Source organism: Myotis nattereri, assembly GCF_964212035.1.
Source record: "Myotis nattereri genome assembly, chromosome: 1".
Taxonomy (NCBI): domain Eukaryota; kingdom Metazoa; phylum Chordata; class Mammalia; order Chiroptera; family Vespertilionidae; genus Myotis; species Myotis nattereri.
Window position 1 is genome coordinate 85,540,050 of NC_138075.1, and position 27,534 is coordinate 85,567,583.

Below are 27,534 nucleotides of genomic sequence, written 5' to 3' on the forward strand. Positions count from 1 at the left end.
GGCAGATTTTCTTTACCTTTCCTTCCGGCTCATGCAGAGTGTTCTGAACCTATGTATGCCTTAGTTCTTTATAAAGAACCATTTCTACAAGACTAAGAACATTTTATGTATTTCTCAGTTAAGAGATTTTGCTATCTAATTTGCTCTCTCTTTTCTTTCTTGTGCTTCCCCTTGTAAAATACTAGGTATCTTTTTAATTTAAGTCATGGAAATTAAATTAAATTAAACCCTTGCTTTGAAGATCAAAACCAACTCCTCTTAAGGAATACATGAGTTCCTTTCCAACAGTTCTACTTAAAAAAACAAAAACAGCTGTATTGAAATATAATTTACATACTATACAATTCACCCTCTTAAATATGTAATTTTTAGTATTTACATTATCTGGGATACAGAGTTGTGCAACCATCACCACAATCAATTTTAGAGTATTACATCACCCCAGAAAGAAACACAGTACTCCTTAGCATTTCCCTCCCACTTACCTCTCTCCACCTGCTCCAGGTCCTAGGAAGTCAGTCATATACTTTCTGTCTCTATAAGTTTACCTATTCTTTTTTTTTTTTTAAATATATTTTATTGATTTTTTACAGAGAGGAAGGGAGAGAGATAGTTAGAAACATCAATGAGAGAGAAACATTGATCAGCTGCCTCCTGCACACCCCCCAATGGAGATGGGCCCGCAACCAAGGTACATGTCCCTGACCGGAATCGAGCCTGGGACCCTTCAGTCCGCAGGCTGACGCTCTATCCACTGAGCCAAACCAGCCAGGGCTATAAGTTTACCTATTCTATGGTTTACCTGTTCTAGACATTTTATATAAATAGATTTGTACCAAGAAGAATAACATGACCCCCACACAAGGATGACATGCAAATTCCTGAATAGAATTGTACAATATGTGGTCTTTTGTGGCTGGCTTTTTTTTTAACCTAACATTTTCAAGATTCATCAGTGTTGTAGCATGTACTAGTATTAGTAATTCTTTCCTTTTTATTGCCAAATAATCTTTCACCCTATGGATATACCACAATTTGCTTATCCACTCTTCAGTTGATGGGCATTGGGTTATTTATACTTTTTGGCTATTGTGAATAATGTTGCTGTGAACACATTTTTGTGTGGAATCATCTTTTTCCTTCTCTTGGGTATATACCTAGGACTGGAATTGTTGGATTATATGGTAACTCCATGTATACCATTTTGAATTGGTGTAGCCACTATGGGAAACGGTATGGAGGTTCCTCAAAAAATTAAAAATAGAACTACCATATCACCCAGCAATCCCACTTCTGAATATATATCCAAAAAAATCCAAAACAGTAATTCAAAAAGATAATATGCACCCCTGTGTTCATTGCAGCATTTCAACAATAGCCAAGATATGGAAGCAACATAAGTGTCCATCAATAGATGATTGGATAAAGAAGATGTGGCACATATACACAATGCCATATTACTCAGCCAAAAAGAAGAATGAAATCTGTCCAGGGATTGTTGCTCACTGATTAAGTGTCAGCCTGTGAACCAGATCCTGGTTTGATTCCCCATCAGGGCACATGCCCAGGTTGTGGACTCGATCCCCAGTGATTCTGTCTCATCACTGATGTTTCTGTCTCTCTCTCTCACTCTCTCTTCCTCTCTGAAATCAATAAAAATTTATATATATATACACTGGGGGCCCGGTGCACGAAATTCGTGCACTGGGTGTGTGTGTGTGGGGGGGGAGTGTCCCTCAGCCCAGCCTGCCCCCTCTCACATACTGGGAGCCCTCAGGCGTTGACCCCCATCACCCTCCGATCGCCTGATCGGCCCCTTGCCCAGGCCTGACGCCTCCGCCAGAGGTGTCAGGCTTGGACAGGGGACCCCCATCTCCCCCCGATCACTGGCTCTGGCCCCCGCCCAGGCCTGAGGCCTCTGGCCCAGGAATCATGCCTGGGCAGGGGACCCCCATCTCCCTCTGATCGCTTGCTCCACCCCCCGCCCAAGCCTGACGCCTCTGACCCAGGCTTCAGGCCTGGGCAAGGGGACCATCATATCCCCCCAATCCCCGGCTCCGCCCCCCACCCAGGCCTGATGCCTCAGCCAGAGGAGTTGACCCTCATCACCCTCCGATCACCAATCACCGGATCGGCCCCTTGACCAGGCCTGAGGCCTCCGGCAGAGGTGTCAGGCCTGGGCAGGGGACCCCCAGCTCCCCGCGATTGCAGGCTCCGCCCCTGCCCTCTGGCCTAGGCGTCCGGCCCAGGCAGCGAGGACCCGCAGTGGCAGGGGGGGGCGCTGTGATCGTGGGCTTCGCTTTAGGCCCAGGCAAGGGACCCCTAGCTCCTGGGACTGCCAGCTTCGACCATGCCCAGCTCCCATCGCTGGCTCCACCCCTACTTCCTGCTATCACTGGCCAGGGCGGCAAAGGCGCCTGATTCTCCGATCATGGCTGGGGGGCTTCTTCCTGCTTTCCCTTTCGCCTCCCTGCATTGTGCCTACATATGCAAATTAGCCGCCATCTTGTTGGCAGTTAACTGCCAATCTTAGTTGGCAGTTAATTTGCATATAGCCCTGATTAACCAATGAAAAAGGTATCCGTACTCCAATTACCATTTTTCTCTTTTATTAGTGTAGATATTTTATTATATATATTTTTTATTGATTTTTTACAGAGAGGAAGGGAGAGGGGTAGAGAGTTAGAAACATCGATGAGAGAGAAACATTGATCAGCTGCCACTGGGGATGTGCCTGCAATCAAGGTACATGCCCCTGACCAGAATCGAACCTGGGACCCTTCAGTCTGCAGGCCGACGCTCTATCCACGGAGCCAAACCAGTTAGGGCAATAAAAATTTATATATTTTTAAAAAATCAGTTGTCCATAAATGTAAGGGTTTATTTCTGGACTTTCAATTCTGTTCCAATTATTTGTATGTGTATCCTTCTGCCAGTACCACACTGTCTTCATGACTTTAGCTTTGTAGTTAGTTTGAAATAGTCTTTTAAAAGAATCAGTAAAGATGTTTTACTCTGTTACGTAGGCCTTCCCCTGCCTTGGTTAGACATTCTTGAGAAGTAGAGGTAGCACAGGATGATTTTTCCAAGTTGTTTTGTTTATTACATTTTGCTTTTATTTTTATTTATTTATTTTTTAAATATATTTTTATTGATTTCAGAGAGGGAGAGGGAGAGGGAGAGATAGAAACATCAATGATGAGAGAGAATCATTGATCGGGCTTCCTTCTACATGCCCCGTACTGAGGATAGAGCCTGCAACCTGGGCATGTGCCCTTGACTGGAATCGATCCCAGGACCCTTCAGTCCACAGGCTGACGCTCTATCCACTGAGCCAAACCAGCTAGGACTCATTTTGCTTTAAAATTATTAGGAAGGAATTGTTTCCAACTTGCTTCTTCCTGAGACAGTGAGTGAAATCCATAGTTAGTAATACTGAGTGCCATGAAGCCTGCTTAGGACAGAACTCATGTTAACAAGTTATATCTTCAGTCTAACTCCTTCTAATGCCAGAAGTAGCGTTTGGCAGACTCCTTCATGGGACAGTTATCCAGCCTGTCTTCACTGCCTTGGTGCAGAGGTCTGTGTGTGGTGCCTGGCCGAGCAGCATAGGCATCACCTGGGAACTTGTAAGACAGAACTCTGGACCCACCCCAGTCTGTTGGATTAGAAACCCTGGGCTGAAGCCCAGCAGTCGGTGTTTTAACAAGCTTTGCATTGATTCTGATGCATGCTTACCGTCTGATTCAGATGTTGGAGCTGGGAAGCTGCCTAGTGGCCTTCGACACCATAATGCAGCGGTTCTCAACCTGTGGGTCGCGACCCCTTTGGGGGTCGAACGACCCTTTCACAGGGGTCGCCTAAGACCATTGGAAAACACATATATAATTACATGTTGTTTTTGTGATTAATCACTATGCTTTAATTATGTTCAATTTGTAACAATGAAAATACATCCTGCATATCAGATATTTACATTACGATTCATAACAGTAGCAAAATTACAGTTATGAAGTAGCAACGAAAATAATTTTATGGTTGGGGGTCACCACAACATGAGGAACTGTATTAAAGGGTTGCGGCATTAGGAAGGTTGAGAACCACTGCCAAAATGTATCTAACTAGGAAGGATCGGTGGCCTCCAGACTGGAAGAGGGCAAGAGGTTGGGCCATTCCAGATGCTGGCTTGAGGGGACAGAGAGCATTGAGGCTGGCTTTAAAATTCATCTTTGTATTGATTGTTTGGAGAGAGTACTGTCAACCAACAATATCCAAAAGAACTTTTCAGCAGCCATAGAAATGTCTGCACTTGTGCCATCCAATGCGGTAGGCGCCAGCTACATGCGGCTTTTAGACACTTAAAATGTGATTAGTGTAAATGAGGAATTTTAATTTTTTAAAATTTTAATTTAAATCACCACATGAGGCTAGTGGTTACTATATTGGACAGCGTAACTCTAGCTCAGTGGTTCTCAACCTTCTGGCCCTTTAAATACAGTTCCTCATGTTGTGACCCAACCATAAAGTTATTTTCGTTGCTACTTCATAACTGTAATGTTGCTACTATTATGAATCGTAATGTAAATATCTGATATGCAGGATGGTCTTAGGCGACCCCTGTGAAAGGGTTGTTTGACCGCCAAAGGGGTCGCGACCCACAGGTTGAGAACCGCTGCTCTAGCTCCTGCTATCTCCAAAGGACCACTCTGTTAAGACAGGCTGGTTGCAAATCAAACCCTGTGATTCAGGGCTGGCCATGATTAGCCACTTTAAGGGAACACCTACCAAGAAGAATATAATTTCCCAAATTGGCAATGTTTTAAACCTATGAGACTAAAGAGTGGGTGCAAGCACTATCATTTCTAAGGTTTTTAAAATTATTATTGTTATATTCAGTAACTGAGCATAAATAGCATCTTGCTGAATTGGGCTGTAATTCTAGGGAGAGTCAGTGACCACATAAACCACAGAGGTAAAGATCAGAATTTAATTTAAACCTGGTGATTATATAGGCCTTGGAGGACCTGGGTTTAGGAAGACAGTAGTAGCAAAAAGAAGAGAAAGAGGAGGGAAAAGAGTACTATGGGAAAGAAAATAGAAACTGTCCCACTCATGGTGAATGCCTTGTCATCTAAAATTATTTTTAGGTTTCTGAGTTTTAAACAATCTTTCTGGGACTATTTTTAATCTTAGGGTTTCCAAATCTTAAATTTGGAGATCAGTCTCATGCTGCTGTCTGCACTGAAAGAAGCATCTCAGCATCACATTTCAAAACAAAAGGCCAACTCAATCAGCGCTAACGGAGGCAGTTTGCAAAAGCTGAGGCTGCTGCTGAGGAAGTGGGAGCAGGGATGTCAGTGCTGCCTGTGTCAGACTGAAGTCCTTTCAGATAATGGCTTTGGCTTGTTTCCTCCCTCTATGAATATCTATGTTCATTGAAAAAAAATTAAAAATACATACAAGCAAAAGAAAGGAGAGAAGATCATCAGTAAGCCCATCACTTATTGGTAAATGTCCTTTCAGGCTCTTTAAATGTCTATCTAACTGTCTCTCACTCTTTCTCTCTCTCTCTCTCTCTCTCTCTCTCTCTCTCTCTCTCTCTCTCTCTCTCTCTGTAAATGGTAAGTGCCATGGACAGGAAAACAATTATATATATACTAGAGGAGTGGTGCACGAAATTTGTGTCCCTTAGCCTGGCCTGAGCCTTCTTGCAGTCTGGGAGCCCTCGGGGGATGTCCAACTGACATAGAGGCGGGAGAGGCTCCCACCACCACTGCTGTGCTCGCCAGCCATGAGCCTGGCCTCTGGCTGAGTGGCACTCCCCTTGTGGGAGCATATTGACCCCCAGGGGGCAGCTCCTGTGTTGAGCGTCTGCCCCCGGTGGTCAGTGCACATCATAGCAACCAGTTGTTCTGCTGTTTGGTCAATTTGCATATTAGCCTTTTATTATATAGGATATATGGGATAATTCTGGATGTAACATACATATAACATGCTTTTTATTCAACAGTATGTCAGTACATATATATCTGCATCATCATTTGTAGATCTGCTATAATGTTTTTAACTAGCCCCCCTAATTTTCAATAATTTGCTGTTATAAGCATTACCCTGAATATCCTATCATACATTGTTGTGCCATTATCTAATTATTTACTTAAGATAAACTCCCAGGAGTAAAATTGATGGATTAAAGGGTATATACATTATTAAGGTTTTTTATAAACTTATTAAAAATTGCCTATCATCTGTAAAAGTTGAGTTAGTTTATCCCCTCTATGTTCTAAGGATAACTGTTCTAGTCTATAAAAATGCAGCCCTTTTTTGAAAGAATCACAATCCTAAACTCAGGGCCTTCCGGTCTCACACTTCTGCACCCAGAGCTGCCGCTCCCACTGCTTCCAGATGTGTGGCCAGAGCAGCCCTAACTCTGCTAAGTGCATTCTGTCCCGATGTCTCATTCTCATGCATGCACTCTTTTCTCTTCCAGAGTGAATTAGACGTATCCTTTTTCAAAGCTGTGAGTCAAGCTTTCCACAGTATTTGGCAAAACACAGGCTAGTCTTTACCAGGTAAGTGCCATGGGCAGAAAAACAATTAGGCAGAATCTAGATTCCAGAATCCAGAATGCTAGTCATCAGTGACCAGAACATGAAAGCCAGAGGTACAGCTGCTTTGTAGAAACACCTGCCTTTTTTGCAAAGACAGTTCTTATTAAGATTTTTGTATGTTTCAGACAAGGCAGTTCTGTGGTAGTAGTTATAATAACTGTTATATATTAATTTAACTTCTCTTAAGTATACAGGATAGACCTTTTTAGAATTTAAGTAACATAGGCAGAAAGTGCGTGGTCCTTGTAGAGAGAATGGATTTTCATGGCTCCAGGTATAAATCTCCAGAAATTCCCCACATGGTCAGAATAAGTCTTCAGGGGTGATAAACCAGAGGGTTAAAGAAGTTGACTGGCTCATCTTCATTTCCTTTTATAGCAGAGAATGCTCTCCTTTTCTTCTCTTCTCCCTTTTGTAGTATTTTTTCTAAATTTATCTTTATTATTGAAAATATTACATATGTCCCTCTTTTTTCCCCATTGACCCTCCCTTAACCCAATACCAGCCTCTCCCCCCGCCCCAAGGCCTTCCCCACACTATTGTCTGTGTCCATGGTTATGCATGTATTCATATAAGTTCTTATGTTAATCTCTCCCTACCTATCCCCCCACCCAGCCTTCCCTCTGAGATGCCACAGTCTGTTCCATGCTTCTATATCTCTGGATGTGTTTTGTTCATCAGTTTGTTTTATTCATTAGATTCTTCTCCCTTTTAAATCAAAGTATTCAAGGCCCCAACAAGCATGATTTGCTTAGAATACTGCAGGCCTGCAGACTGGCAGGAGCCCACTAGGTATGTGTGAGTGCTCTGGAGGGAAATTGACTTTCAAAAATTTGCTTACCACTTGACAGCAATAATAAAAGAGTCCTTTGAGAAAACATCGGGCTTAAATCTAAAATAGTTACACTAATTATAACAAATAGATATTAATTATAATGTGCTTATGTATATGTTGGTATACATACATTTAGACATGTATGCCCAGAGTCAGGATATTCTGCAGAAATAGCAATTTACCTTTAACTAGTGATAGAAAATGTCATCATGTTGATAAACTTCATTTTCAGGCTGTATTTGAAAGCCTCTTTAAATTAACTGGGAAAATCTACATGCCCTCTAAAGGTGAGTGACCTAAATCTAGGACCCCTTTGACTTAGGAGACCCGAGACCACGCTGTATATTAGCATGTAACCTTCCATTTTAACTCAGCCCTTTAAAGCAATTCAAGATAAATCTCTTCCTCCTTGTACAGGGGAATAAGAAGTTGCCTTTTTACTTCAAGGAAGATAGTGAAAGCTGATAGACACTTCCCTGGGAATACAGAACCCAAGTTCCACTTTTGGTCCTACCACCAGTTAGCTGTGTGTTGGACAAGGCACACAACCTCTCATCTCAAAATGATTGAATTAGACTAGAAGAGCTTTAAAGTCCTCAGCCTTAATATTTGATGTTGCTATGACTCTAGGTAACTGAGCTGAGTTACCTTACACCAGGAACAGGAGAGGAGAGTCCTACAAGGTTAGATATTCAGAGAATTAAAGTGAGTCAGATGTAACAGGATATGTAGTACAGTTGGCCTAGTTGTGTTGATGTGTCGTACATGTTGACTAGATGTTTATTAGAAGTAGAGATGGGTTTGTCTTTGGGTCCCTCTGGTGAATAGCAAAGGTCCATGTAATGAGCTCCAGCATTCTTGTTTGAATTTAATTTCCACGCTAAGGCACACAATTTGTATCTTTCCCCTCATTTTACTTAGTTTCACTTTTGCCTTCTCTTCCTCTCTGACCTAATTACTTATTTACTGTCCTCAGGAGTTTAGGCATATCCATCTGACAGAATAGTAATTTTTCATCTTTTAGAGAAGAAAACTAAATCTCTCAAGTGTATGTCTTTGCTCTAGGTATCATTCATGGGGATCTCCAGTAGTCTAAAAGTGGAGTAGGCTGCAGGCCAGGCAAGGCCTGGGGCACTGTCTTCTATGACTTTTTTTTTTAACATGTTTTTATTGATTTCAGAGAGGAAGGGAAAGGGAGAGGTAGAAACATCATTGATGAGAGAGAATCATTGATTGGCTGCCTCCTGCACGCCCCACACTGGGGATCGAGCCCACAACCCAGGCATGTGCCCTGATTGGGAATCGAACCTTGACTTCCTGGTTCATAGGTCGACGCTCAATCACTGAGCCACACAGGCCGGGCTCCTATTGACATTCTTAAAGGTTTTTCACCCTCAGCCATCTGAAAAAAAAATCAAATTAAAAATCTACGACTCTACTCTGTCTCGTCCATAGTTCTTTTTAACTATCAAATGTGCAGGGAGTGCCGCTACACACCAGTTTCCTAACAGGAAGCCCAGGGAGCCTTGTAGAGATGCGTCCTGTTTCCTGCCCTCAGACCATACACCAGCGGTTCTCAACCTGTGGGTCGCGACCCCTTTGGGGGTCGAACGACCCTTTCACAGGAGTCGCCTAAGACCATCGGGAAACACATATATAATTACATATTGTTTTTGTGATTAATCACTATGCTTTAATTATGTTCAATTTGTAACAATGAAATTGGGGGTCACCACAACATGAGGAACTGTATTAAAGGGTCGCGGCATGAGGCAGGTTGAGAACCACTGCCCTAGACGATCTGCATCACTGCTCTGGTCACTAACCAGGAACCTGCTGGAGCAGTAAGCACTGTTGAGGTCTATTTGTACCAGGAAAACTTCCTTAGGTCTTGAAGGGTTGGAAACAAACAACTGATACCATTACAATCTGGAGCAGGTTCTTCCAACACTCAGAACACAGGATCTTTCTGTATGCTCAGGCTTGCGGAAGCCTTCTTTGTCAACCCAGAGCAACAGACACAATTTAGGCTCAGTTTTATGCAGCAATAGGAGGATGGAAGTCAGAACCTCAGGGAATTCCCAGAAAGTCCATGAGGCCCTGCTTCTTCTATAAGGAAAGTGTGCCCCATTACATACTTTGGTAAGCTTATTTAAGATTTCAAATTCCATGAATTAAGATGGTTTTTTGGTCAATAAATAAAAATTAAAAAAAATTTTTGAAGATGGTTTTTAGGAATCAACTGATGAGCTTCCCAAAATGTGCTCCACTCTAGAGCCCCAGGTTTGCTGAATTCTTCAGACAACTTGTAATTCAAAGGAGCTGTCTCTACCCCCTTCTGCTAAATAGTCAAGGGGTGGCACCATGCACAGTGCTGTGTGGGAGATGTCCAGCTTCTCGATTCTGCACACCTACTGTATGTGCAAAGGTACAGAAAACCTTTAGCAGTCTTTGGCATTTGGTACCTTTAAAGAGGCTTAAAGACTTGGTTTATTTTAGCCAGAATGGAATGCATCAGTCCTGCCTTTGGACCCGGACAACTAGGGTCTTTTTCCTGGGCCCCCATTCTAGCCTTCAGCAGCATCCCTCTCCATGGGGTGAGGGTGCTTACCGAGAGCTTTCAGGGCCCCCCATCCATTTCTTGACTATCGTCCAACTACTTGGGCCCCAGAATTTACTGAGTACCCAGACAGCCCAGAACTGCTGCTCGGGCAGGTGCAGGCCTCTTCCCCCACCCCCACCCCCACCCCAGGACTCTGGGCAGGAATGATAGCAGCTGGGATGGTAACTGTGGTAACCCCCACACACTGCATGGGGAGAAAAGCAGGGAACAGGCTGGGTCCCTACTTGTATTCTTGTGCCCCCCAAATATAGGGGGGCCAGAATGTTTTAATTGAAAAATATCTAAAGAAAAATCTTTAGGACATTAATTATGAGCTGTTTTTATTTTACAAGTCCTTAAAGCCCAAAAGCCTGAGCAATTAATTCCAGAACCTTACAGCTCATGTGGGTAACGTGAAAGTACCCCGACTCAGGCCCTCTTTATCGAAGTGGAGGGTGGGGGGTAGGAAGGGTCCCCATCCTGCTTGCACTGCCTGTGACTCAGGCAGTTTCAGACCGTGGTGCTCCCTGGAGGAACGATCACACCAGGTAACGGGATTCCTGCGCCTCCAGGATTGGCAGTCAGGCCTGATCACTGCCCATGGTGGGACATCTCATTCCTTTACTACTGTCCTAAAATCCCAAACACTTGTAGAGATCCAGAAGCCAGAATAGGGCTTCTCCAAGTAGGAGATGATTTCAGCCTAACTTAATGAGAAATCACAAAGTACTTGTTCAACTAGGGGTCATGGAAATACTGGCAAGATGAACAAAGAAATCCCCCAGTGAGCCATTCTACACTGAGGTAGCAGCTTCTAGTGAACTGAATTTTTGTGTTGTCCAGAAAGTTACAATAATTAAGTCATTACAAAAGAATTTCTTTTGAGGTGTGATGGAGCCTACATCAGGAATGACTTGATTATATCAGAAAGGAGTAAAGTGGCTCCCTCTCCCTGAAGGTTACTTTTAGTCAGAGGACTTGAGTGCTTTAAAGTTGGAAAACTTCAGAATCATCAGGTTAAGACCTCACGTTTTAGATGAAGAGGCTGAGGTCCTGAGAGGTTCTGTGACATGAGTCCCAATCCATAGAGCAACTTTGGGACACAGCTGGTATTCTGGGTTTCCAAGGTGCTTGACTCTAGGGCTATAAATTAGATATAAGGTTTTTTAAAAATTCATAATCATCTGGAGTAGATTATGGCAATCTAGTCACTAACAAACTATTTTAAAGTGCCTGTCACCATGCTGTCTTGGTGTTGTCAAAGTTTTTTTTCTGAATTAGGGAAGCCTTAGAGAAACAGTAGTCTTCGGTTGGAGGAGTCAAAATGAAGAAAAATCTTGAGAGTATCTGAATGTCTTGATAAGAGCATGCTCTCCAAAAGTGGGGTTCACATTCAGAGATTGCTAAACATCTCTTCCTTTTGGAAGCATGTAAGTTGAAAGCTGGGCTGGAAGGGGTGAGAGTTGGCCCTGGACTTGAGGGAATGTGTGCAACCCGCGCCGTGTTCAGAAGAGCAGGCAGGCCCTGAGCCGAGGGCCAGCGCCCTCCCAGCAGGTCCCCCAGAGCTGCCATGAGTGGGGAGCCTCGGCATTATGAACCGTCAGTCCCCAAGAGTCTACTAGGAAAGGGATGTGAATGTTCCAGATTAAATGGCTGACTTCCAGGCTTTGGGGGCTCTCACTAGCCTTAGCCATCTATTTCCTTTAAATGTGTTGAGTCCTTGAGGTGTCATGTCCAACTGCTGCTCTTCCAAAGTCCCTCTGCCTTCCCCCCTTCTTCTCCCCCTGCGTCTGGTTCTGTTTGACTCAGGAATGGTGACAAGTCATGAGAAACAACAGTAAGGAAAAAATACAAGACAAATGACAGGCTTATTTGACTCAGCACTGACTTTCATATTTAGGTAATTTTTACAGAAGTCTACATAAACTTTTAAAAAATTACACCTGGATGTTTTGTTGCTCTCAGAGTAGGAATGGGTCTTTAAGGCAAACCTACTTTTAAAAAAAGATATATTCCTGTTCTGTGGCCTAATTAATGAGAGACAATGCTAAGCCGTAAGCAAACAGAAGACTATGTTACAGGGAGTGTATCCAGGACTGGAGAACCTTCATGTGGATAGTTTCTACATGGTAGTAGTGGGCTTTCTGTGCAGAATGGGAACATAACAGCCTTTCGCAGGTTATCTAATTTCATGGGAAATTCAAGTATAAATAATGAGAGCAAGTTTTTTCCTATCTTCATGTATTGAAGAACTTCGCCTAGCTAAGAGAGAGAGAGAGAGAGGAGAGAGAAGAGAGAGAGGAGAAGAGAGAGAGAAAGAGAGAGAAAGGATTAAGACCAAAGTCTAGTTAGAAATTTCAGTTCTAGACTGGACTCTGGCTTGGAGTTGTTTCTGAGGTCCCATTTGAATGTATGCTGCTCAGTTTCTCTTAGAAAAGATTAAAGGGTAATTAGGCCACCACAGTGGTGTAAAAACACCGTGTTGAAAGTATTTTATGATCCAGAGATCAAAATTCCAATGTAGAAACCACAAACAGTTCAATCCCTTTAATTAAAAAATTGATTTCAAGTGGCAGTAGCGTTAGTGGGGCCTTAAGATGTTCAACTCCAATCTACATTACATAGAATTCACAAAGGCTTCTGGGTTAGGAAAAAATGAGGCTTTACGAATCTGCTCTTTGAAGCGCTGTTTCCAGCTCATATCAGCTCCAACCTTAGGGTGCCTATGAAGGGAAACACGGTGTATCCAGGAACTTATGTCAGCCAAGTTCAGTATAGCCTGAAGGTAGGACCTTGAAATCATCATCCTCAGCTCACTATATTAATAGACCAGCAGCCTAGGCCTTTCTTGTTTTGTACTATTCCTGTCATGGTTGAAGTGGGTGTGCCCATTTTTTACCATGGGTTTGGCATATAGGGTATTTTTTTTTATTGCTGTTCACCTGGCATTTGGCCCAAATGCCATTACTCTTGGCTTCACCAGTGTGCACAAGTGGCTCATAAACCAAATCAAGATGTGACCAACAGCTAGATTATTTTAAAGGAGTCATATGATTCCAGGGGGAAATCAGCCTTCAGGCTGTTGCCTCACATAGGATTTAGTCTGTGGTTTCCCTATATAGTGCCAGAAAGCTGCATGATTATTAGCGGTTTGAGCCAGATACTCAGATAGGCAGGCAGTCACATGCCCACAGTATGATGACCTCACTGAACAACTCATGTTTCCTGGATGTTGGGAAATTCAGGCTAGCCGAAGAACCTTGTCCTTGCAATGTGAGGATGTTGGTGGTTGATAATGATTCAGCAGTACATTCTAATCTGAATTTCAAAACAGCCAGTTGCTCAAGGGGACATCTGAATTGCTGATCCTCTATTTTCCAGAGATGGAAGTCTTCAGAGTAGCTTGATCCTTGAACCAATTCAAATAGATTAAAATTAGATCTTTTTCTGTCTCAAAGAAAATGATCTTGGATGAGTTGGCATTCCCAAAGGCACTAAGGTTTTCATTGCCCTGAGTGAATACAGCAGGGGGATTCTCCAGGCCATTTTACATGCAGCCACCTGTGCTCCCCAACTCTGCCTTTGTAACCTGCTATCATTCCTGCCTTGTCTTGGCTTCTTGTGAGTTCTGGCTTCAGGGTCTGGTAAGCAGAATTGAGTCAAGGGCCTAATATTTCAGTCCCAATTTGGCCATGGACAAAGCAGTCACCTATATAATTGGAAGACATTATTAATAGGTATATCCGAGTAAAGCTTTTTCTTTTTTTCTGGGTCACTTAAGGACAGTTCCCATGGGCTTCTGAAAAACAGTTTATTCTGCTGGAGGACTATTTGCACAGAGCTTAATGAGATGTTACCGCAGAGCCTAATAGAAACTTAAAAGTCGTTCACAGGGTTGTCTCATTCTCTATAGATGTATGTACTTCACTAAACATATACAATATAGACTTGGACATCTGAAATTACTGGAAAAAAATCAGGTGGTAATGATTCATTTTATACAGATTGACTATTTAAATATGAATTTCCTTAGTGCATTTAATCACTTATTTGTTGGAAGTTTGTCCACTGAAACAATCTGTCAGCTGTTGGGTGTTTTAACAGATCAGGATAATGCTCTTTAAATAGAAATGGAAACTTAGATTCATAAACATTCAATCATTGTCATCACCTTATGCCTTTCACAAAAGTAAAGTTAGTTACTCAAATGAAGGGTCTTCTGGAGGAAGTATTTGGCTCTTTCCAATTAGGTAAACATCACGGTCTAACAATATTTTCTTCTTCCCCCTGCCCTATACTAACTTTCCAGTAAGAACATCAGTAAACTAAAGTGACTACATAATTCTCAAATGAGTATTTTTAGAACTGTCCATTTATAAGAGGTACTGTCTTGAAATTCATAATTTTCATCTACTTGGGAATTGAGCCCGCATTGCCTTGCCTTCGTCATTCATTTCTCCTAATGGTTATTTTTTCTTCAGCCCTGACATAGAAGAGAGTTTAAAATGCAAGGTCATAAAGGCATTTATTATTGGGTGGAGGTTTGAAGGCTGAAAGAGGGCATATACTCAGTAGCCTAAGGCCCCTGCTGAGAAATCTGGAAGCAGAGCAGTCAAGGCCAAACTTTGGGCTTGTAAGTCCAGCTCTGGCTATTACTATCTATGTGACCTTGGACAATGGCTTTGAGCCTGTTTGCTCCTGTGTAAAATGAGGATAATATGTAACATGTACATCATAGAGTTGTAGAAAAGGCTAAAATAATATGTAAAACAGCCAACACAATGCATGGAACACAATGTGTATTCAGTAAATCATGGCTGTTACTGCTATGCGACATTATTCTTTTTTTTTTTTTTTAACATATTTTTATTGATTCCAGAGAGGAAGGGAGAGGGAGAGAGAGATAGAAACATCAATGATGAAAGAGAATCATTGATTGGCTGCCTCCTGCATGCCCCCACTGGGGATTGAGCCCACAACTGGGGCACATGTCCCCGACCAGAATTGAACCCGGGACCCGTCAGTCCTCAGGCCCATGCTCTATCCACTGAGCCAAACCAGCCAGGGTGAGACAACATTATTCTTGAGGCCAAGTCATGCTCTTGCCAATATGTTCTCTAGCCCTTAGTGGATTCCTTCTCCCTCTGGCTAACAGGTGTAGCTGTTCCATTTCTATGCCTGTAGTTCAGTTAGGTGTATCCGTGTACATGAAGGTAATAATTTCTAATATGGACACCAATTTAAAATTTTTTCAAGAATAGTATAAAATAAACAAACAAAAAAACACCTTCATACTTAGCCTGGAATTTTTCCAGTGTAAATTAGTCTGAGTCCTAAGTTATTATTTATTTAATGTTAACATTTTTATAACTCTAAAACTAATTTCCTTAATATGACTATAGATAATGTTTAATTTGGATAAAGTACACATCATTTTGGATGAGATGCTGTTAAATGGCTGCATTGTAGAAACAAATCGGGCAAGAATTCTTGCCCCTCTACTAATTCTTGATAAGATGTCAGAAAGCTGAATAACGGAAGGCTCTGCCAGGAATCGTCGACACAAGAAATGAGAGGCTTGGAATACCTCCTAGCATTTGTAGCCCAAAGAATCTGAAGAGCACACTGCAAAATGGGGCATCTTTCCAAAGACATTTTAAATAGGTGTTTTTCAGTTCATAAATGGAAAACAAAACTGTATTTTAAAATATGATGTACAAAGAAAAATTTTCTCTGAGAGATGTTTTATTTTCTAACCATAAACATTTCCCCCCACTTGTTTAAGTTTTATTAAATAAAATGTGTTTTCTCCTTCCCTTTGCAAATTAAATTCAGGAATAGCACCATGAGGTGGGAAGTGTGGCAGCTCTTTATCAGCCAATAAAAATGTAGAACTGGCAAACACACATAGCACTGTGTCTTCTGAATATGACTATCTACTATGCTGTACTCAAAGTGCTGTAATTGATATATGAAAATTTTTAAAAAGTCAAAATTTTAGGGGTGTGGGTAAAAAAAAGTCAAATTTTACTATGTTGTGTGTCTAATGAAAACATCAGGATTAAATTTCATTTGCCAGTTTCTAAAAGTGTGCGATTCATTTTATGGGCACTTGGCAATTACAATGCCATCATGTAATTAACTAGAGTATGTTACTACCAATACTACTAGTAAATGGTTAAACACTGAAAGAGTCCTTACCTCTTGGCACACCGTGGCCCCTGGGCACCCAGCATGCACTGCCCTGCTGCCCAGGAGGAAGCTCAGCTCTGCCAAGAGAGCAACAAAGGAGGAGCTCAAAGGGAGATCGGAGAGGTTGTCGGCTAAACCTGCTTCTACAAAAGTGGAAACGAAGCCAAAAAAAGCAGCAAGAAAGGGTAAATCCGCAGACAAAACAGTGCGTATCAAAAGGGAAAGGGAAGTAAAGGGGAAACAGGCCAAGTGACTAACCTACAGATCTACCTGCGGAAAACAAAGTACAAATGAGGCAAGTCCAGCCTCAGATGAAGCAGGAGAAAAAGAAGCCAAGAATGATGAACACCATCATATGCCATGTCTTAACAGTGGTCACTGTCTCCCTTCTTATACATTAAAGAGGAATATTTTTGTCAACTATTCTGTAAATGCACATTTTTTTAGTAGCCATAGAAACATTGATAGAGGGAAGTCCACCTCATCTCATTGTGTGTGTGTGTAAATGCTTACTTTTAAGAGGTGAAATCATTTGCTGGCTTATTTTTTGGTACAACCAGGAAATAGTGGGATACTGAATATAGACTTTGATTGTCTTGGTTGCCAGCTTAACATTCCATAAACAGGGATAGTTTTTATATCTTACAGTACAAAGCATACCAAGTGGCAATTTGGAGTCAGTCGCGCATTTTCTAAGTCTTGAACATTTTAAATTACTTCTATTCCCATATTGGTAGAATTGTTTCCTAAATTAAACTCCTTGATCTTGGCTCTCCCTGTCAGAATTTTGTGCATCTGTAACATCTTTGGTGTGATAGTCCAGTTTTACTAGTAACTTTGTTAATGTGCTGTGAAAGATCAAAATTTTGATGTAGTATATATATTAAATTGTGAATTAGTGGGACTTCAATGTAACAGCGTATCTACATTTGAAGATATTGGTAATTGATACTCTATTAAGGAAAATTAACCTCCAATTTTTAAACTGGAAAGTCACTGGAATAACTTTATAAATGAATCACAACTACAAGACTTCATTCTTGGTACATATGTTAAGAACTGTGTACAAATTGAAATGTCTGTGTACTTTTTCTCAAAACAACCAATTAAATCTCAATTATGAAAGAAAAAAGAAAGCCCTTACAACTATCCTTTATGCCATATTATAAAGGTCTTGTCTTATTAAGTGGTAAATGAAGTTTACTTTAATTCAAAGTTTAAAAATAGAATTCAAAGGGTATCTCTGTTCACGTTGGCATGAAAGGAATCCTTCTCTCCCCGCACCCCCTTATTCCTTCAACCCCTTCTCCTGGAATGTCTGGAAAACTGCTATGTTGCTATAAAAGAGCAGTGCTCTAATCCCGAGGCCCCAACCTTTCTAGATGCTTTTGCTGCTCAGTCAACAGCAGAACATACAGAATTGTCTTAGGTAAACACACACACACACACACACACACACACAAAAAACATGTTTATGTGTATATAGGGGTGAGGATAGGTGCAATGGAAGAAAAAGGAATATAGGTATATTAAGATATCATACTAACCATTGGAATTCCAACAGCTCTTTCATCTACAATACTTTCCTGCAAAAGAACATAAATGGACATTCTACACAAAGAATTCATTCAGTACAGTTTGATGTTTCCTCTCCTGTGTGTGTGGAGGAGGGGATTTTGTTTAAATTTGAGATCTGTTTATGTATTTCGAAGTTTACATCTGTAAAGACCCATGCATCGAGTCAATAATAGGCCCCAAAAGTAAACCTGAGTTGTTCTGGGCTCATTCAGGAGGCAGAGAAACACTTCTGACCTTCTGGACCAGTGAGTGGTACTTTGCATTAAGTAGTCAAGGTCTGGGAAAGCCCAGCCTAGATCAAAGTGCTATAGAGGTTTTTTGGAGACATTATTAGTTGGGAAACACTGTCCTAGTTGGTAGGCACTTAAATCAGTAGCACACTGAGGTAACTGTTGAAACTGGTACATCAGAAGTAACTAGGGAGTGAACAAAATTAATTTTTGGGTCACACCAAAATAGCACTTGAATAACATCTTGGCACAGATTTTAGTACCTTTAGAGAATAACAAGTAAAAAAAATATACCAGGAAGATACTATAGGAAAAAATACTCAAATACCTAGAATATGTGGAGACCCCAGGAGATGCCACATAGCACTTGACTCATGAAAGTGAACTGAAATGTGACTTCTTACAGGTTGTATTATCTCACTTCAGATTAACTGCTGAACTGTACCAGCTTTAAGTGATTTCACACTCATGAAATTTATGTCTCTGATTGGTCAGCTTTACCTTGTTCTTTGACTTTTCTTTCTGCAGGAAGACTTGACATTTCGAAGTTACTAATTTTATAAGACTCACCTATTTTACCTGCTCTGCAAACTTTTCTATAAACAGCCAGATAGTAAATATTTTAGGCTTTCTGACCCATATGGTCTCTGTTGTACCATTGTGGCACATAAATGAATAAGCATGGCTGTGTCCCAATAAAATGGACATGAAGTTGTGGACATGAAGTTGAATTTCATAAAATTTTTCACATTATAAAATATTCTTTTTACTTTTTCTTTCAATCACTTAAAAATTTTAAAACCATGCTTAGCTCATGGGCTTTAAAAAAACAAATGGCATGCCATGGCTTGCTAACTCCTGTGCTAGGTTCGTCTTGAAAAAGCTAGCTATTGACAGACATTTCAAAGACATAAATAATGGCAGTACTACACACATATATACTGGATTTGAACTCTAATACTAGTATGAAGTTTTTGTCATGCACCCACGACATTATTGAGATGATCACCACCACTAGTTTTTGGATAAAAGCATAGGTCATACATTTAAATATGGCTATTATGTTTTATTTTAACTTTTATTCTCACAGAGAACTGTGAAGCTAACAATAAGGTAAATTATTTAAATGCCTCTGATTACATAGTTACAACATTCTCATGCAGAGAATAAAAACAGTACTGAAAAGATTAACTATATTGGGAGATATCTCTTCTAATATAGAAAAGGAACATACCTTTTAAACAGGTAAATAAATGGGCAATTCCAAAAAATGCTTTTCACTCCTAAAAAAGTTACTTGGCTAAATCAAGCCTAGCAACATTTCTTTCACCTAAATGCACAGATGTGATAAATCAGAGGAGTTTGGAAAATGTAAATAGAGCTCCTTCTTAAAACTAGAAAATAATGCCGTGGCCAAGCCACTCATTTGGTTGGAGCATCCTGTACACCGGAAAGTCACTGGTTCAGTTCCCAGTCAGGGCACGGACCTAGGTTGCAGGTTTGATGCCCAGTCTGGGCTCCTACAGGAGGCAACCATCTCTAAAAATCATTTTTAAAAAATCAAACGAATAGCAGCAACAACAAAAAACTAAACACACCAGAAAATAGCAGCATCCTGGCGGTTTCTTTTGACACTAACACAGTATTAAAAAATCAATCTTGCATCTTAGATTTACACATCCCTGCAGATACAATGGTAAGTAGCGGATCTGGTATTTAAAAAGTTAACAGAAATAAATGGGCCTTTTTTAGCTAACGAATACTTTAACACAGAACACAACAGTTGGATCACAATTAAGCATATGAACATATTTCTAGCTTTCCAGTTTCAGTAAGAATGTATAGAAAAATACATTTCTTCATGTAATAATTTTTTTAAAAAAAATCTCAATGATTCAAAATGAAAAGTATCTGGTTAAGTTCTCAGGTCTGGTGGTTGTAGTAAAATAGTCACATGACACAGTTTTATATGCTGCAAACATTTTAATGATTATTATTGAGCATACATTTTGGGAATTTTTTACTTCAAACTCCAACAAGTTAAATAAATGTTTATAATATACAAAGAAAATACAACCAAAAGTAAAATTCACTTTACGTGTGCCTGGCATCTAGACCAGTGTTTTCTAAATTTTTTCCCCTTGATATATCTTCATTTTTGAACTCACAGACACACTTAAGAATTTGATCTTTATAGTATGGCATACAGGAAATAAAAATATACTCCCACCTCAAAGAAATAAAAGGTTGTGCATGATTATATGCCAAACGAAGAGAAAACACTAGAATACTCTGATAGTGCAGGCATCATTAAAATGGGGAGAGAAAAAAAAGCTTGAGTGCTCATTAACTCTCTGTTTTAAGGTAGCAGGATTTTTGACCAAGTAGCTTAAAAGCCAGCAAAACAGGGATCAGTGATGGCAACTGTAGTGTTTGAAGTATGAAATGACAAACTTTACACAAATACACTGTTAGAAATTTACCAGTGAACACTGAAGATCTCAGAAGCTGCTCTTTGGAACAGTCAAGTAGGACCACCTTATTCCAGTCACATAAGCCCTTGCAGCAACACAGTGTTCTGTGCTATGTACTTGCTGGCTGGGTAGTTAAAAGGATTTGTTTTGTCATTAGCAGCTAACAAACTTATTCCACGTTTTTAAAGCCTTAACGGTGGAAAAAAAGGCAAGTGTCATTAGCGTGGAGGATCATATACTTCTCTTCACACAAACACAAGAGGCTTCACTAGTATTTTAAAAGTCTCTGATGTCTCCCATTGCACTTCAAAGCTCAATTGAGATGAAAGCCTTTTTCCATTGTAGCAGCTAGAAGGCGCTCTCTCATGATTTCTTCCGAAGAATATTCCGGCAACTTTAGATAATGCACACATGTATTCACTGATGGATAGCTTGCATCAGTAGCATCAACCTACAGACAGAAAGTTGAAAATTACCAATGACGATGCTTTTGAATATTTTTCTTTCAATCCTTAAATAATTACCTGGATTCCCCATTAACTAGAGTTTGTACCTTGCGTACGACCGTGAGTCTGGGATGCAGGTTAGCCAGTCCACCTGGGGGCAGAGTTGAGCAACCAGTGGTAAACTGCAGGAATGCTTTCCTTTCATCTGAAGACATGCCACATAAAACCCTCACAAACCTCAGGAAACCAGGGCTAAAGGGAGAAAAGTATAGTTATACTAATTTGAAAGCTGACTGAAATGAAAAACACTATCACTACTTTGTAAGCCAGCAATAACCCCCCAAAAACAATATCCACAAAACAGCACTGACCAGAAACTCTTAGGTAAATATGAGATGAAATGACACAAACTACTTTAAAAATATCCTTCAAGACTCTCTTGGACTCAGTAAGAACTGAAACAATGATGGAGTATAGGAATCAAACATACAATAAAGTCAGCAAATCAGAAAAGCTCAAAATACACTTGCAGAACTTATCCAAATATGCCTAAATTGTCAAAGTGGATCTGAAATAATCCATTCTTGTTACAGTGAAATAAACTACCACTATAGTAGACCAAAACATGGATGAATTTCATGATCATAATGTTAAACAAAAAGAAGACATACCTTAAAGAATATATATCTGCATAATTTCATTTATTAAAGTTCAAAAGCAAGCAAAATAAATCAACAGGAATAGTGATTGAATGACTAGAGAAGAATATGATAGAGAAGGGATTTCTGGAATTGTTTCTTATTCTGGGTGCCATGAACAGAAGTGTGTTTATTTTGTGAAAATTCTCCAGGCAATACATGCAATTTCTGTACTTCTGTTAACACTTCAATAAAACGTTTACTTTAAAAATGTTAGGTGAGCAATGTCATTTAGTTTTAAAAAATTCATAATATTCTCTCATTTACATTAGTTTGAAAGTGTTTTTAAAAAGTACTATAAGACTTTGCAGTCTTAAAATGTCAGTGATATGAAAAAAATTAGTTGAGGAACTGTTCTAGATTTAAAAACCTATCACTGCCGAAACCGGTTTGGCTCAGTGGATAGAGCGTCGGCCTGCGGACTGAAAGGTCCCAGGTTTGATTCCGGTCAAGGGCATGTACCTGGGTTGCGGGCACATCCCCAGTAGGAGATGTGCAGGAGGCAACTGATCGATGTTTCTCTCTCATCGATGTTTCTAACTCTCTATCTCTCTCCCCTCCTCTCTGTAAAAAATCAATAAAATATATTTAAAAAAATAAAAATAAAAACCTATCACAATAAAATGCAATTTCCTGGTACAGGAGGTACAGGGCTGATGGGAGTGCTATTGAGTACATTATTCAAATATGGATGATAGATAAGTTAAAAGTATAGCAGTACCATGAATTTGCTAGCTAACTGCATACATGGGAGAATATCCATATTCTCAGGAAATGTACACTAAATTATTAAGGAGTGAAGAGACATGATATATGCAGCATATTCTCCAATAGTTCAGAAAAAAATAGTGCACCTGTGTGTCTATACATATACACAGGTTTACTACGCAAGCGCGCGTGTGTGTAAAGCAGAATATAAAGAAATACAGAAAAATCTTAAAGACAAGTGGGGAATTCTTTCAACTATTCTGTAAGTCTGAAATTATTTGAAAATAAAAGTTAATATAAAAAAATAAAGCCTAAAGGTTTACATTTTACCCAATTTTTAAAATAATGAACAATTAAAACAGGGTGAGAAAAGGAATCTTAACATTAGGCAAGATTCAACTGTGTTTTTGTGTAAACTCATTCTTATTAATGGATATGCATCTTGGTAATGGTGAGTCTTAACTGCTTTTCTCACTTACTATATAAATATAATTCACTGAGTCAAAGTTCTTTAGAGATCATCTACCATATGATTTGGGGACATAAATAAGTTTATTTTAGAAAATAACCAACACATACCTATCACGTGTATAACCTAACTTAGGCTCAGTATAATTGATAATATCCTCTGCTGCCCAGGATGGCGACTGGTTTCCACAAAGAATCATTTGGACTTCTTCATGGCTGAAGGAACTTAATTTCTCCATTGGAAAAACTTTATTAAATCCATCTACATTATGTACAAAGCAAACAAACAAAATGCACAATTCAGTTTCTAAATTATAATTTTAAAATACCAATTTCAAATCAAATTATAAATAAATGTTTGAAAATATATATAAATTAAGATAGCTTGTCAAAACTGTGTTAGGATTAAAATATAAAAATCTCTGCTTAATTAATAATGTGAACAGAGAGAATATTCAGTCACTATGGTCAGTAACTAAATTCTAAAAATTTCCCATTGTGTCATACAAGACAACCAAAAGTATATTCCCATTTTCAAAACCAGTAAGTTTTGAAAACAGTCTAATATATTTTGCTTTAATCTTCAACCAGAAGAACTTAATTCTAACATGGTTTAATTCATCCTGGTCCATGTAATGTGGAAAGAATGCAACCTTATGGCCACTAACAAATGAAGAAATGGAGTCAATGGTGGGTCCCCACTACTCGGAAGGAGCAAGCTGAGGGTATACTACATCTTGCAAATGTTCCAACCTGTTCTAAGTCCTTTGCAAGACCTAACTATCTGGAAGACAAAAACTAGAGGTTATATCTGCAGATTACCAGCAATTCTTGACCACAGACATGCCTTAATTTCAACTCTCTCAAAGTAAAAGGAGGGGGATTAAGCTAAAGAGACTTAAAAATTACCTCTAAAGGCTTCCATCTGCTTCTGAATACCCGTATGCATACAAAAGTCAAACATCAAATCCACATATTCTTCTGCATTATCCATTGTTATCATCTGCAAAGGAAAATTAGCCAACATTATAGTTAATATCTAGGAAAATTTCAGTAGCGCCTGTACAACTGGCTTCAGTAAAAGGATGATTCTGAAGTTAAAACTGTATCAAGCCTGGCCTGTGGGATTCAGTTGCTGAGTGTCAACCCACGTACCAGATTGCCGGATCAATTCCCGATTAAGGCATATGACCAGGTTGCAGACTCAATACACAGCAGGGAGTGTGCAGAAGGCAGCCAACCGATGTTTCTCTCTCATCGATATTTCTATCTCTCCCTCTCCCTTCCTTTCTCTCTAAAATAAATAAATACAGCCCAGCCAGTGTTGCTCAGTGGTTGAGTGTCGACCTATGAACCAGGAGATAATGGTTCGAGTCCAGGTTAGGGCACATGCCCGGTTGCAGGCTGATCCCGTGTAGGGTGTGCAGTAGGCAACTGATCAATGAATGATTCTCTTTCATCACTGATGTTTCTATCTCTCTCTCCCTCTCCCTTCCTCTCTGAAATCAATAAAAACGTGTTTGAAAAAAATAAGTAAAAACATATTCTCAGCTGGATTTTAAAAAAGTATCAAAAGCAAAATGTTTACCTCATCTTCACCACTTGGCTTGAGATCCACAGCTGTAAAACCATATATTCTTGAGGAAGGGCAAAACTGGAAATTTAAACTGGAAGGACAAATAAGGACTAGATTAACACGTGTCTATCGCTGGTATTTAATTTTTATAACACCGCTGCCAAAACCCTGAACCCCAACTTCTCAAGCAACATCACTGTACTTAGCTTAGATATTAAGTATATAGCACTCATAAATGCAAACTCTGTACACAAAAACTATTAGGACAAACCTGTTCCCTAACCTGGCTTTGAAAAGACTGCATAAAACCACCACCTTTCCATATTTCATTTTCCCCATATGGCACAAAATGAATGAACTAAACATTTTTGCAGTGAATTGTGACATGTTTATAAGATTTTTTAATTGTTCTTTTGCAGGAAGGAACTATTGCTTCACTGATGTTATTCATGCTGTGCCACCGACCATTAAACCCTGGATAGGAGGGAGGGAGGGAGGGAAGGAGGGAGGGAGGGAGGAAAAGCAAGCCTTGTAGTCAACCCAAAATCATACTAAAATATACTGAGGCTAGATTAATTATATATATATTAGAGGTCCAGTGCACGAAAATTCATGCACTGTGGGCAGGGGTCCCTCAGCCCGGCCTGACCTCTCTCACAGTCCAGGAGCCCTCAGGGGATGTCCTACCGATGGCTTCCCTCTGCGGGAAGCAACTGGGCCAATAAGGAGAAGGCACCACCCCCATCACCCAGCTGCTGCTGCCACTACCGGCCCTCACAGCCACTGTGGCTGCTGGCCCTCCTCGGCCCTTGCAGCAGCTGCAGCTTTGTCCAGAAGGATGTCCACAAGATGTTTGGTCTATCTGGTCTAATTAGCATATTACCCTTCTATTAGTATAGATATAAAATAATAGAATTTTATCAAAAGACCTGCAGCATGTGAGTTAGTTAATGCAGCCACTGGGGATAAGGCTTACTCACAAAGCAAGCTACTTTGAGCTTTGCCAAGTAGGCTATTTATTAATTAGCTAATAAATTTGTCAAAATATTTTTGGCTTTGGACTTTTTTCACAGAAGATACATTTATCACATTTGACAAATCAGATAATCTTTCAGAGGTCTATTGATATAGCAAATCGAAGGTTCAAATCAATAATCAATATTTCCTATAGCATATTATTGTTCTTAACAGGCTTACTCATATATTGCAAATTAGTGGGGACAGAAAATACAAAAGCTTTAGAACTTAGGTTGAAGAATGTTTATATAAAGCTTACCCTAAATCCTCTATACTAAGTGGAGGCCCAGATCCTGATGGATTTTTCAGCACTAATTCCTGTAATTTTGTGTTCTTCTCATCTTCCGAAAGAGTTTTGTTGCTTAAAATCTGCCGCCTCTTGATAGCAAGGTCTTTAATTTCTTTTAAAAATCTGGCTCTGTGTGGGTTTACGAGTTCAAAGTCTTCCCAAGTTAAAATTCCATTAAACCAAGCTGGAGGTTTGGGTTTGGGAGGATCCAAAATAAACTCTGATTTTGAATCCTCTTCAAAGCTTCCTACAGAGAGTGAATCATGACCTTCTTCTGTAGAAGCTTCAGACTGACTCTCAGTACAATGTAAGTCTCGATCACCTCGTGACTCATAAATGAGTTTACTGATATTGCTCTTAATGTCACCCATACACATAAGTTTAAAGAAAGGTTTGGAAATAGGTAAGTCCACAAGTCTGTTGTCTTGAATGCACTTGGCCAAGAAAATTCCAAGGAAATGAAAGAGTTTTGTGATCCTTTCAAGTTCATCACTATCTTGTGGAAATGGTGCCGTGAACAGTCCACATGATCTCTGCACATAGTATCCAGGAGGTTTCAACCCACCTCCAAGATCAACCTAATTTTTTAGAGGGAGAAATGTAAATGAAATTAAAGATCTATAAATAGTAAACATCTTCAATTTAGCTATCTAAAAGTATATATACATTTTATTAAATTATTTTTTGTGACTAAATATTATCCTTTAAAAACATTTAGTAACAGCAAGATTATTGAGTAACTAAATCGCTCACCTGCCTGCCTGCCTGGTCACCCCTAATTGCCCACCCCCCGCGTCGGCCTGGTCACCCCCAACTGCCTCCCCTCTGCCAGCCTGGTCACTGCCAACTGCCCGCCACCCCCCGTTGGCCTGGTCGCTCCCACTGACCCCGGCCGGCCTAGTCGACCCTCACAACCCCCCCTCCAGCCTGATCGCCCCACGCAGCCTGGTATTCATTCGTTTGGTCGTCTCTCACTAACCCCTTACCAGCCTGGTCATAGGCAGCCATCTTGTGAGGGTCAATTTGCATATTATCGCTTTATTATATACTAGAGGCCCAGTGCACAAAAATTTGTGCACTCGGGGGGGGGGGGGGGTCCCTCAGCCCGATCTGTGCCCTCTAGCAGTATGGGCACCCCTCGGGAGATAACGACCTGCTGGCTTAGACCCGCTCCCGGGTGGCAGAGGGTAGGCCCAATCCCTAGGTGCAGCCCCTGGTTGGGCTCAGAGCAGGGCTGATTAGGGAGTTGGGGCGCCACCCCCTGTCATGCACAGAGCAGGGCGGATCGGGAGGTTGCGATGCCACCCTCAAGGCAGGGTCGATGGGGAGGTTGCGGCGCTACCCCGTCACGCACAGAGCAGGGCCAATCAGGGGGTTAGGGCGCTGCCCCCTGTCACGCACAGAGCAGGGCCCATCAGGGGTGTTGGGGCTCCATACCCTGTCACGCACAGAGCAGGATCAATCAGGGGGTTGGGGAACTCCCCCGTGTCACTCACAGAGTAGGGCCGATAGGGGAGTTGGGGCACCGCCCCGTCACACACAGAGCAGGGCCCGTGGCGGGGGGTTGGGGCGCCGTACCCTGTCACACACAGAGCAGGGCTGATCAGGTGGTTGGGGCGCCGCACAGTCACACACAGAGCCGCAGGGCGATCAGGGGGTTGGGGAGCTCCCCCCTATCAGGCACAGAGCAGGGTTGATCAGGGGGTTGGGGCGCCTTCCCCTATCACGAACAGAGCAGGGTGGATAGGGAGGTTGTGGCCCCGCCCCGTCACACACATAGCCGCAGGGCAATCAGGGGGTTTGGGCGCTG

The 27,534-nt window shown here is 40.9% G+C and overlaps 2 protein-coding genes across 8 annotated transcripts in view; one reads left to right on the forward strand and one right to left on the reverse strand.

The window, feature by feature from the left end:
* The window catches only part of AP4S1 (adaptor related protein complex 4 subunit sigma 1), a 75,698-nt gene that overhangs the window by 36,868 nt on the left and 11,296 nt on the right, over nucleotides 1–27,534 (forward strand). For 2 of the 7 annotated variants that reach the window (XM_081089741.1, XM_081089742.1), the window contains exons 5-6: nucleotides 6,352–6,502; nucleotides 15,451–16,658. In XM_081089741.1, coding sequence (XP_080945867.1) covers nucleotides 6,352–6,495 — 144 coding nt within the window. In that variant the 3' untranslated portion in view covers nucleotides 6,496–6,502; nucleotides 15,451–16,658. Of the gene's footprint in view, nucleotides 1–6,351; nucleotides 6,573–15,450; nucleotides 17,363–27,534 lie in introns of those variants that run through there. The other 5 variants (XM_081089747.1, XM_081089746.1, XM_081089744.1 and 2 more) reach the window with 4 other exon arrangements.
* HECTD1 (HECT domain E3 ubiquitin protein ligase 1) overlaps nucleotides 19,109–27,534 on the reverse strand; it is a 91,695-nt gene continuing 83,269 nt past the window's right edge. The window contains exons 38-43 of the mRNA XM_081089700.1: nucleotides 25,695–26,302; nucleotides 24,431–24,509; nucleotides 23,752–23,845; nucleotides 22,954–23,104; nucleotides 21,076–21,220; nucleotides 19,109–20,973 (exon numbers count right to left, since the gene is read on the reverse strand). Coding sequence (XP_080945826.1) covers nucleotides 20,836–20,973; nucleotides 21,076–21,220; nucleotides 22,954–23,104; nucleotides 23,752–23,845; nucleotides 24,431–24,509; nucleotides 25,695–26,302 — 1,215 coding nt within the window. The 3' untranslated portion in view covers nucleotides 19,109–20,835. The remainder of the gene's footprint in view (nucleotides 20,974–21,075; nucleotides 21,221–22,953; nucleotides 23,105–23,751; nucleotides 23,846–24,430; nucleotides 24,510–25,694; nucleotides 26,303–27,534) is intronic.